Below are 12177 nucleotides of genomic sequence, written 5' to 3'. Positions count from 1 at the left end.
GGAGCGGGGAAGCGAACCCGGTTCACCAGATTACGAGTCTACCGCTCTTAACCTCTACACCACACAGGCCCTGCAGTCCTCCCCACAGCCGATGGTCCGAGGCCTCACCGCAGCAGGAGTCCCTTTATAGCTGGGAGAGAGGACCTGGGCCAGTTGGAAAAGGCCCTCACTTCAGCATGGATCAAATGAAATGTCAGAGAAAAATGTTCAGAGCATCGACACTGAAATTTTTTTAAAACACTGATTTGAAAAGAATTTTATGAGGAATGTGTCAACCACCGAACAAGAATAATTCAGCAGTATAGTGGTACCTTGGGTTACATACGCTTCAGGTTACAGACTCCGCTAACCCAGAAATAATACCTCGGGTTAAGAACTTTGCTTCAGGGTGAGAACAGAAATTGTGTTCCGGCGGCGCAGCAGCAGCAGCAGGAGGCCCCATTAGCTAAAGTGGTGCTTCAGGTTAAGAACAGTTTCAGGTTAAGAACGGACCTCCAGAATGAATTAAGTATTTAACGTGAGGTACCACTGTATATAAAGATTAAAAAATCACAAGTAAAAAGAGAGAGAACTCTTCCCCTCACCAAAAAATAAAAAAGAAAGATAAATGATTCCATCCATGTTAATTTTTCTGAGAGGATTGACAGACTGGAGATGGGATCAGTGGATGTAAAAAGAAGCTGGACCTGAAAACAGCTTAAAAATTCCCCAGGTCGGTGGCTGCTGAGGGGTCTCCAATTGTCCCGTGAGAACGTGCATCGTAGTGGAGGGTTGGGCTGCGACGCTCCTTGGAGGCTGAACATTGTGCCCTGAAGCTGGAAAGATTTAAAAATGAATTTCCATATCAAAGACTTAAATCCACTTAAATCCACGTCTCAAAGGCAGCAGAGATCCTGAGTCACCCTGCTTGAGTTTCCTGGGTGGGGCAAGCAATATGCCAGATCTCCTTTCTAACTCCACATCTGCAGGGCAAGGAAATTTTGAGTCACCCCCTGGAAACCCGCTCCTGGGGAGGAAATGGAAACACATCCATTCACGCGCGAAAAGCAAAGAAAAGTGATCCAAGCTCTTTCTTCCAGGCGAGGCAACAGCCATGGCTGCATCTGGGGGTCCCGTGCAGGATCTCTGCGAGGAAGCCACTTGCCCCATCTGCCTGGAGTATTTCAGGGATCCGGTGATCATCCCAGAGTGCGGGCACAACTTCTGCCGGTCCTGCCTGATCCAGTGCTGGGGGGAATCCGAGGGAGAGGCTTCCTGCCCTCATTGCAGGGAAATCATTCAGCACAGGAACCTCATCCCCAATCGGCCGCTGGCAAATGTTGTGGAAATACTAGTAGCCGAGAAAGTCTCCCTTCCAGGGGAAAAGGGGGCAGAAGGAAAGGGGAGGGTCTGTCAGAAGCACCAGGAGCCCCTGAAGCTCTTCTGCAAGGAGGAAGAAGCCCCCATCTGTGTCGTGTGTGACAGATCCAAGGAGCACAAAAGCCACGAGGTGATCCCTCTGGAGGAGGCGTCCCAGGAGTACAAGGTGGGAAAATGCAGTGGGTCTCGATTTGGGGTGCAGTGGGGAGACATAGGTGTGCACAAGGGAGACTTGAAACAAAATGTTTTACTACACACACACACACGCCAGACAAGAGAAAATCTCCAGTAAGAGATCCTGGGCTGCTTCACAGGGGCCAAATTCTGGGATGCAGAAGGGAGACCCAAGCATACTACAGTGGTACCTCGGGTCAAGTACTTAATTCGTTCCGGAGGTCCGTACTTAACCTGAAACTGTTCTTAACCTGAAGCACCACTTTAGCTAATGGGGCCTCCCGCTGCTGCCGCACCGCCAGAGCACAATTTCTGTTCTCATCCTGAAGCAAAGTTCTTAACCTGAGGTACTATTTCTAGGTAACCTGAAGCGTATGTAACCTGAGGTACCACTGTATTTAATTTGCCTATTATCTGTATACTAAAACGTTTGTTTTTAAAGAAAGGAACCAAACCGTTTTCTCTTCAGGATCAACTCTGCAGCTGGATAGAAATTCTGAAGAAGGAGACGCGGGAAACTCTGGCAGTTAAAGCAGACTTTGAGAAGGAAAGCCAAGACCTGCTTGTAAGATTTGCTCTTCCCGGGGTGTGGAAAAGTGCCATATATTTCAGAATCGCTGTCTGAAATCCAGAAAGGGGTGTATGTGTGTGAGAGAGCGGGGGGGGGTGTTATCTAATGCAACCCCTTACTATTTATAATGGCCTGATTGCCCAAAGAACATGAAATAGCATGGGGTGAGGGGTGATTGTAAGCTTGCTTCCGAATATTGGTGCGAATGTCAGATGTGCCCTTCCAAAGGAATTCTCAGAACTGATCTTTTGAGTCTGCAAAGCCTCACTTTTGGTTCCTGAGACTCATCCGCGGTTCTCACCTTTTCACTTTACAGTGGTACCTCGGGTTAAGAACTTAACTCGTTCTGGAGGTCCGTTCTTAACCTGAAACTGTTCTTAACCTGAGGTACCACTTTAGCTAATGGGGCCTCCCGCTGTCACCGCGTGATTTCTGTTCTCATCCTGAGGTAAAGTTCTTAACCCGAGGTACTATTTCTGGGTTAGTGGAGTCTGTAACCTGTAACCTGAGGCGCCTGTAACCTGAAGCGTCTGTAACCCGAGGTACCACTGTATTTGTTGCAGAAACGAACAGAAGCAGAGAGGGAAAAGATGGTGGCTGAGTTCAGACGGCTACGACAGTTTCTGGAAGCACTAGAGAAAAATCTCCTGGCCCGGATGGCAGAGGTGGAGAAGGAGGTTGCCAGGAAAAGCAAGGAGCACCTGGCCAGGCTGTCAGAGAAGCTCTCCTCTCTTGAAAACCGCATCAAGGTGATGCAGGAGAAGTTTCAGCAGCCAGCGAGCCAACTCCTGCAGGTAAAGTCTGGTTCTGAAGTGACAGAGTGGAGTGTACTAATAATTCACATTACAAACAGGGAGATACCATTTTTGAAATCTCCCCCACCCACACAAAAAAGTAGCCAGTCAGGGGAGGAAGGCTGAACTGGTACACATTATCGCAGTCTTCAACACTTTCCAGTCTGAAACTCACTTTTAAACCAAACATGCATTTTTTAAAAATAAAACTTGCCCCTGCACAAATATATATATTGATGCTTTTGAATTATGGTGCTGGAGAAGACTCTTGAGAGTCCCATGGACTGCAAGAAGATCAAATGCATCCATTCTTAATGAAATCAGCCCTGAGTGCTCACTGGAAGGACAGATCGTGAAGCTGAGGCTCCAGTACTTTGGCCACCTCATGAGAAGAGAAGACTCCCTGGAGAAGACACTGATGCTGGGAAAGATGGAGGGCACAAGGAGAAGGGGGCGACAGAGGATGAGATGGTTGGATAGTGTTTTCGAGGTTACCAGCATGAGTTTGACTAAAATGCGGGAGGTAGTGGAGGACAGAGGTGCCTGGCGTGCTCTGGTCCAAGGGGCCACGAAGAGTCGGACACGACTAAACGACTAAACAACAACAACAACATATATGCGCCTGTTTCTTCAGCTGTTGAGCGTTTGAAATAGACCCACTCCATGTTATACAGGGAAATGTCTTCACTGAATCTCCCTTTTTATTTCCCTCTAGGATATCAGAAGCTTCTTACAGAGGTAAGCACAAAGATCACCTAGGATCACTGCCGGGGAGCAGCCCCAACTCAGGCGTAGGAAACTATAGGAATATGTTAAGGAGGAGAGAGAAACAACAGCGACCTTACTATATAGTGGTTATGGGGGATTTCAACTTCTCCCATATCTGTCGGAACTCAAACGCTGCCAAGAAATTAAGGTCCCCCAAATTCCTCCATTGTCTTGCTGACAATTTCGTTTTCTAGAAGGTGGAAGAAGCAACAAACGGGATCATCTATCCTGGACCTGGTCCTCACCAGCAAGGAGGAACTGATCTGTTCTGTGATGCTAGGATTCTAATTAAGATTCCACACCTACATAGAACTGCAGAGTTGAAAGGGACCCTGAGGGTCACCCAGTCCAGCCCCCTGCAATGCAGGAATCTCAACTAACTCATATAGTGCAGGTAGTCTTCCAACCTCTGCTTTAAAATCTCCAAGGAGGGAGAACCCACCACCTCCTGTTCTGCTGTCATACAGCTCTTACTGCCAGAAAGTTCTTCCTTAGTTGGAAACTCCTTTCTTGTAATTTGAAGCCAGTGTGGTGTAGTGGTTAAGAGCGGTGGACTCGTAATCTGGTGAACTGGGTTCGCTTCCCTGCTCCTCCACATGCAGCTGCTGGGTGACCTTGGGCTAGTCACACTTCTCTGAAGTCTCTCAGCCTCACTCACCTCACAGAGTGTTTGTTGTGGGGGAGGAAGGGAAAGGAGAATGTTAACCACTTTGAGACTCCTTGGGTAAAGGTAAAGGGACCCCTGACCATTAGGTCCAGTCGTGACTGACTCTGGGGTTGCAGCACTCCTCTCGCTTTACTGGCCGAGGGAGCTGGCGTACAGCTTCTGGGTCATGTGGCCAGCATGACTAAGCCGCTTCTGGCGAACCAGAGCAGCGCACGGAAACGCCGTTTGCCTTCCCGCCGGAGCGGTACCTATTTATCTACTTGCACTTTGATGTGCTTTCGAACTGCTAGGTTGGCAGAAGCAGGGACTGAGCAACGAGAGCCCACCCCATTGCGGGGATTCGAACTGCCGACCTTCTGATCGGCAAGTCCTAGGCTCTGTGGTTTAACCCACAGCGGCACCCGCGTCCCTTTGAGACTCCTTAGGGTAGTGATAAAGTGGGATATCAAATCCAAACTCCTCCTCCTCCTCTTCTTCTTCTTGTCTTACCCTTCAGAGCAGGAGAAAACAAGCTTGCTCCATCTTCCATGTGTCAGCCCTTTAGATATTTGAAGATATCCTCTCAGTCTCATCTTTACCGGGTTAAACATGCCCAACTCCTGCAACCGTTCCTCATAAGGCACGTGGCTTTACAGAGAGCTGCTCTTCATTGGAAGGATGGTGGGTTGATGATGGTCTTCTCCCCCAGGTCTCGGGCAAAGCAGAACTTGCAGGATCTTCCTGTGGCTTTTCCCTCTGCCCTGAAGTGGAGGATCTGGGACTTCTGCGATATAAATCCCTTCCTGATGGGTGTCATGAATAAATTCAGAGGTAATGAAAAAGAGCTGCAAGATTCATGTTACAAATTGTGCACAAATGCCTCAAGGTCATTTGCAATGTGAGCAAGGCTGGGAAATAGAATAATTAGGCAATGAAAAGGCAAATATATTGAATTGCAGAAAGGGCTCTGCTCAAACATAGTCTGGACAACTGCATCCTGCTCATTTGTAGATGCTATGGGCTTCAGCATCCAACCTTGTTTAACAGTGGGATGGGGGAATGATTTCACATCGTCCCAACTCTGGGTCCCTCTAGCTCAATATTGTCTACAGTGATGCTCTCCAGGAGTTCAGGCAAGAGGCGTTTCCATCCCTCCCTGGACAGGCCAGGGATTGACCCTGGGACCTGGCATGGCTGAAGATAAGGCTGTCCTCCAATGGCAGCAAGCCTTAACTCCCCACTCAAAAACCGGGGAATTCAAACCACCCTCTCAGTCTGGGGAGCTGAATTTGCAGCCAAAAAAGGGACAGCTGAGACTCGTTCTCCACTTCCCAGGATCAGGAAGGTTCAGCTGAGATCTGGCAGCTCCTCAAGGTTTCTGGGGAGATCAGTGAGTGGGGGTCCCTGTTTTTCCAAGTTTGTAGGTCCAGGCACCACCCCTGCCCTGATGTATGCAATGAGAATAAACATGATGGCTTGCCAATGTTTTTGCCCACAACTCCCATCATCCCCAGCCAGCATGGTCAGTTCCTAGGAATGATGGGACTTGCAGTCCATAACAGCTGGAGGGCACCATTTTGGCCACCCCGAGCTATAATGCTGTGAGCTCGTTGAATTGTAGGGTAACTTTTGTCAAATAAAAAAGGGTTCATTCTTAATGGATATTTGAAGTAATGACAAACCACTGGTGGAGGAGAAAGTCTGGATTTATTGAGCAAAAACAGGACTTTAGACCCACATACAAAAATGCAAATCCTCACCCAAGGTCAAAAAGGCAGGCAATCAACAAGCTGTTAACACAGAGGAGCTAAACAGCCAACAAACAGCCACATCTCCCTCTTTACAAGGGCACAGTACTAGGCTACTGGTAGAATCCCTCCTTCCAGCTGCAGGGAGGCCCAAGGACGAGCTTAGGTCAGTATTGAATGAAAGGTTAATTGCACAAGGCCAGCTCCATCTCCTAAATCACAATTCTTCCGCATTTCCATCTAGTCCAACCCCCTGCAAAGCAGGAATTTTTTGCCCAACATGGGTCTTGAACCCGTGACCTTGAGATTAAGAGTCTTGCGCTCTACTGATGGAGCTACCAAGGCTCATGTTATCATTACCAGATTTCTGACCGGGAATGGTGGTGTGGCACTGAGTCTCTGTTCCCCTTTCCTTCTCCAGAATCTCTGCGGTCAGGACTTCAGCTGAGAAAAGGTAAATTTCCAAGTCTGTTTGGGGGTGAGGAGCTCCAAGAGGTCTCCTTCAGAAGGGGGTCATTGGAGGCGCATTTCACGTTCTCATATCTGTGTCTGTTCACCAATAAAGACTGGCAGAACATAGGTGGTGGCGGCACACAGCTTAAACGCTTTAAGCTCAAAGAACCCAAATTCTGTTGTGTGTCCTCTTCTGCCTGTGACTCACTCAGCTGTGTTTTTTTCTTCATGCACAGACAATAAGATTATATCCTCCTTAGCCATGAGTCCAGACATGTTTGCTTTCAAGACCTCACAGATATTTCTTTGTTATTTTGACAGGAATGTTCTTAACCAAAAAAGGAAGGTGGCAACTCTGCTGGGGCTGGAGCTCCATTAACTCCTCCTAACTCTTAATCTAACTCCTAATGGGATGCGGGTGGCACTGTGGGTTAAACCACAGAGCCTAAGAATTGCCAATCAGGTCAGCAGTTCGAATCCCCACGACGGGGTGAGCTCCCGTTGCTCGGTCCCTGCTCCTGCCAACCTAGCAGTTCGAAAGCACATCCAAGTGCAAGTAGATAAATAGGTACTGCTCCGGCGAGAAGGTAAACGGCGTTTCCGTGCGCTGCTCTGGTTTGCCAGAATCGGCTTAGTCATGCTGGCCACATGACCCGGAAGCTGTACGCCGGCTCCCCCGGCCAATAAAGCGAGATGAGTGCCGCAACCCCAGAGTCGGCCACGACTGGACCTAATGGTCAAGGGTCCCTTTACCTTTACCTTTACCTTTAACTCCTAATCTCATAAAATAAAGGAGGCAGTGCAAGATGTGGAGGCAGAAACCTAGTCTTGTCCTGGACATTTTATCCTGAACATTTTAGCAGCAGGTGGGTAGTAGTGTAGCAGGGCTGGGTGATATATCAATATATTGTCCAAAACTGGTTTGAAATCCATATTGTGATAATTGGTTTCGTAATTTTTGACCTGGTAATATATCACGAATCATGATGTGTGTATGTGTGCTATGCAAAAAACACAATGTAGGAAAAGCCAAGAAGAGAGCCAATGCTTCTTTCACTTCCTGCTGCCTCTGTTAACTCTGCCAGCTCAAATGCCCCTTTGCCTCATGTAGGGGGAAGCGAATCTCTTTTTTGTTTTTTTGTTTTTTTATTAAATATTTATTGGTATTTTATAACAATAAAAAAAACAGAAAAATAAACAAAATAAAAACCACACAAAAATACATAAAATTCAAAACTTAACAGAAAAAAAGGGAAAAAAACACATAAAGTTTCAAATACTTATTTTCCTTAACCTTATTTCTCAGACCTCCTCACACCTCCCCTTCTTGTATTCCAATTTAAATTGTCAATTCAGCAAGTCCTTAACTTATTTCTTCACCTTAGCTTAAACATTTGTTCTAACATGCTATTATTTTACTTTACTTCTTTTTTCCATTTCCTCAATTTATTTTTAACAGCCTTATTTTCAATTAATTTAAAAAAAACAACAAACCAATTTTGCCTTATCAAAATTACACATCAATACTTATACCTCATTAATTATTCTTAAACCTTTTTCCTAAAGTCGACCAAAATTTCCCTTCCACGATTTACCCAATTTCCATACCACTAACAAAATATAAAAAAAACAACAAAGCAAATTATACTTATGTACCCTTTGGATTCCCAACCTCCACCCACCCTTTTCCCGGTTCCAGTCCCCAACCAATATCCATCAGTCTTTATGTTATTTATTTAGCCTGGAGATCTCACGTCCGAGGCCCTTATGTCTCTCTCAGTTCCTTTCTGCCGGTCTCTTTGATAGTCCTTGATGTTAAGCCCCAAGTCTCGGAGAGGCTCCGGCCCAACAGGATCCATGTTGCTTCCAGCCAGTCCTCCATACTTAAAAGCAAAGCCTATGGGGTACTCCAACTCTTGTTTCAAATTTCTTTCAAATCCAGATGTCCCCAAAGCTCCAACTTTCACCTTCAACAAATTTGTAATCCTCAGGTCTTCAGATCTCCTCCAAAGGGGATCTCTCCATTTTCCAGACTCCCATTCAGACCAGGCTTTCCGCATCCAATTTTTATTGTCCTTTTTTATCATCATGTCAGGCCTCATATTGCAACTCTCCTTTGACTCCTGCAAACCTCCAGCTCCTCCTTCATTTTCTTCAAAAACAACATATTGCTCCATCGTATCTACACTTTCAGTTTCATTTATTTGTTCAGTTGAATGGGCTTCCTGTTTCAAGTCCTTATCAGGCTCAAAACTGTTGTTTACTGTCCAGTGTAGTAGTGAAACCTCTGTAGACAAAGCATTGTATTCATCTTGTAAGTTTCCCAAGAGAACAAGTGCTCTGTCCAATTCTGCTTGAATTTTACATGCTCCAGCCATTTTTGTGATGTAGTGTCCCTATTACCCCTCTAGGGGGATTTTAGTTCCTTAATATTCCTTTCAGCTCAAAACCAAGAGTCCAGTTATTTTGTATCAGCCCTCCTTATTTTCAACAAGTTATACCGAGTAAACCAGCAAAAACAGCAGAAACAATGTTCTCTTTTTCCAGCTGACAACTAGCTGACTGACAGCTCACTTGACAGCTGTCAAACTCTTCAATGCAACAGGCTTTCTCGTAGGACGTTCCCGGGTCTAGGGGGGGGGTGAAATTTCAGCTCCCAAAATTCTTTTTATCCTCCAGTAAATCTTCTTATAATGTCAAAACCGTGAAGTCAAGATCTTTTATTAAAAAACAAGAAACAGATTCTCTCGACCTTAGCTGCCCGGTCCTTTGCTTTAAATTGTTTACAAAGAGGGGGGGTGGACTTCCTTTTTAGCCCCTTCCCGCTCGTTCCAGATCCAAAATAAAGATTTTTTTAAGGTTCCAATCTCCGTATTACTCACGGGTTGATGTTTTAGAGTCCAATCGATCTTAGAAGAAGTTGGCGCTCTCTGTCAATGGCTTGCGGCTTCACTCCGTAGACGAGGGAGTACTCTCAGCACCACGCCTCACCCTGCCTCCGTTCCGAAGCCTTTAAAAAGGCTCCGTCGCGGATTGGGGGGGCGCGAATGGTGCCCGCCGAGTCTCTGTGTTCACAGGCATCCGTGCCTGTGATTTTAAGGGTCTCCGCTTCGCCGCAGCGGCCAGACCCAGACGCTATGGAGCCGATTCCCTCCGGAGCTCGGAGGGAATCCGCCATTAAACAATGGCGCCAACCCGGAAGTCCGGGGGAAGCGAATCTCAAGAGTGGGTGCCAGCAAAAATCGCGATGTGGGGAAAACCGTGAAGCCAGCTCAAGCTCCATCCTTATTTCAGACATTGTGATATATCAGTATAAATGCAATGTTTAGCTGGTGATATATCGTGATCTTGAAAACCAGGTACAGTGGTATCTTGCTTCTCAAACTTAATCCGTTCCAGAAGTCCGTTCCAAAACCAAGGTGCGCTTTCTCATAGAAAGTAATGCAAAATGGCTTAATCTGTTCCAGTATCGTCCAGCCCTACAGTGCAGCTGCCCCCAGGAGCCTGCTGGCCTGGGGCAACTGCCTCACCACGCCTCTTGGGCAGGCCGGCATTGAAGCCTTGTTGACAAAATAAGGAAGTGCTTTCCCCCTGCCATATATTTAGACACAATCCAATCTCCCGGCTGACGTTGCTGGTCTTCTCTTTCCTCCCCTGACCCCCCACCCCACTGCAGAGAACATAACTTTGGATCCAGGCACAGCCCATTCCCTGCTCATCCTGTCTGGAGATCTTAAGAGTGTGAGGAAGGGAGAAAGGCATCAAGACATACTAAACAACCCAAAGAGATTCGACTACCAATACTACGTGCTGGGACGTGATGCATTCAGGGAAGGCAGACGTTTCTGGGAAGTCGCTGTGGGGAGCGAGGGGGAATGGGCCGTGGGGGTGGCCAGAGAGTCTGTGAAGAGGAAAGGCGAGTTCATCCCGGGTCCCAAGGAAGGGTTCTGGCGCATAGGGAAGTGGAGTGATCAATACAGGGTCTCCACCCGCAATGGGCATCCTGTTTCGATTCTGGGTGCAGAGCCCAAGAGGATCCGAGTGGCCCTGAACTGTGAAGGGGGACGGGTGTCCTTTTACGATGCTGATACAGCAGCCCTTCTCCACTCATTCTCAGAAGCCTCCTTCTCAGGAGAGACCCTCCAGCCCTTCTTTTACGTGAGCAAGAAAGGCATTTTGAAACTCTCTGCCTAAGGGTGGAGACAGATGGGCATAAACTCACTGCATTGATAAACCTTTCTCCCTGGCAGTGGGCGGGCTTTGGCAACCTTTAGTAACATGGTGCCCTAAGCAAGCTCAAAATTTGCCAACCCCAAATGGTTTTTCTCAATTGCGGGCATTCTCAATTTTGCGCCCCCTTCAGCTCAGGGCCCTGTTCAGGGGAACCACCCACACCACCCAAAATGCAGGATCAAACTCACAAGGTTACTTCCGCCCTGAGGAGCCATAAGTTGCTGCTGAATGATTGGCTGGCCCATGTGGCATTCACGATGCCACGCCCAATTCTGTACAAGGGGTGCTACCCAACTGAGCAGACCCCTTTACATTGTTTGACAAAGTTGGCCATGTTTATTAACTTCGAAGGGTATACTCTAAATAGGACTAGCTTTGGGCACCACCCACAGCAGTGATTTTGGCTGGCTCTTGGGTCAATCCAGAAGACTGTCAAAAGCATTTTAGTGCCAACTTCTCCTAATAAACACATGCCTATATGCAGTTTTGACCAATGTACACATCCCCCCCCCAATATATTTCTCCTACCATAATGCATCTTTGTATGTTATTTTCACAACAATATTCATTTTCACGCTGCCAGTTTTTGAGCACTTTCACCCAATAAACGTATTATTGTGAGCATAGGTTTGGCTTGGGAAATGGCACTGCAATATTTGGATAAATGCACATTTCAATGGATAGCTATGTTTTAGGTTGTCAAGTTGCTATTGGAATGTGTGGATCAGATTGATTCAGTTTTCAGTACGTTCTTTTTTTAATTATTTTTTAAAACATTTTATTTTTATTAAAGATTTGTTGGTTTACAAAAGTATGCGCAATGTCTCTTTTTTCCAAGTTACATTTTCTACACATCCGTTTCATTCAATGGTTCCTCTTCATCCTGGAGAAGAGTGACTAGTGGGGTGCCACAGGGTTCTGTCTTGGGCCCGGTCTTATTCAACATCTTTATCAACGACTTGGATGATGGACTCAAGGGCATCCTGATCAAATTTGCAGATGACACCAAACTGGGAGGGGTGGCTAACACCCCAGAGGACAGGATCACACTTCAAAACGACCTTGACAGATTAGAGAACTGGGCCAAAACAAACAAGATGAATTTTAACAGGGAGAAATGTAAAGTATTGCACTTGGGCAAAAAAAATGAGAGGCACAAATACAAGATGGGTGACACCTGGCTTGAGAGCAGTACATGTGAAAAGAATCTAGGAGTCTTGGTTGACCACAAACCTGACATGAGCCAACAGTGTGACGCAGCAGCTAAAAAAGCCAATGCAATTCTGGGCTGCATCAATAGGAGTATAGCATCTAGATCAAGGGAAGTAATAGTGCCACTGTATTCTGCTCTGGTCAGACCTCACCTGGAGTACTGTGTCCAGCTCTGGGCACCACAGTTCAAGAAGGACACTGACAAACTGGAACGTGTCC

At 46.7% G+C, this 12177-nt stretch overlaps 1 protein-coding gene across 1 annotated transcript; it reads left to right on the top strand.

The window, feature by feature from the left end:
• Nucleotides 1-168: 168 nt before the first annotated feature.
• LOC128409058 (zinc finger protein RFP-like) lies at nt 169-11007 on the top strand. The gene is made up of 7 exons (XM_053379257.1): nt 169-1525; nt 2003-2098; nt 2668-2898; nt 3614-3636; nt 5022-5143; nt 6482-6514; nt 10190-11007. Exons 1-7 carry the CDS (start codon nt 1094-1096, stop codon nt 10705-10707), a joined length of 1455 nt encoding a protein of 484 aa, XP_053235232.1. The 5' UTR covers nt 169-1093; the 3' UTR covers nt 10708-11007.
• Nucleotides 11008-12177: the final 1170 nt, after the last annotated feature.

Source organism: Podarcis raffonei, chromosome 2 (assembly GCF_027172205.1).
Source record: "Podarcis raffonei isolate rPodRaf1 chromosome 2, rPodRaf1.pri, whole genome shotgun sequence".
Classification (NCBI taxonomy): Eukaryota; Metazoa; Chordata; class Lepidosauria; order Squamata; family Lacertidae; genus Podarcis; species Podarcis raffonei.
The sequence above is the reverse complement of the archived record's forward strand: the minus strand, read 5'-3'. Positions and strand labels throughout refer to the sequence as shown.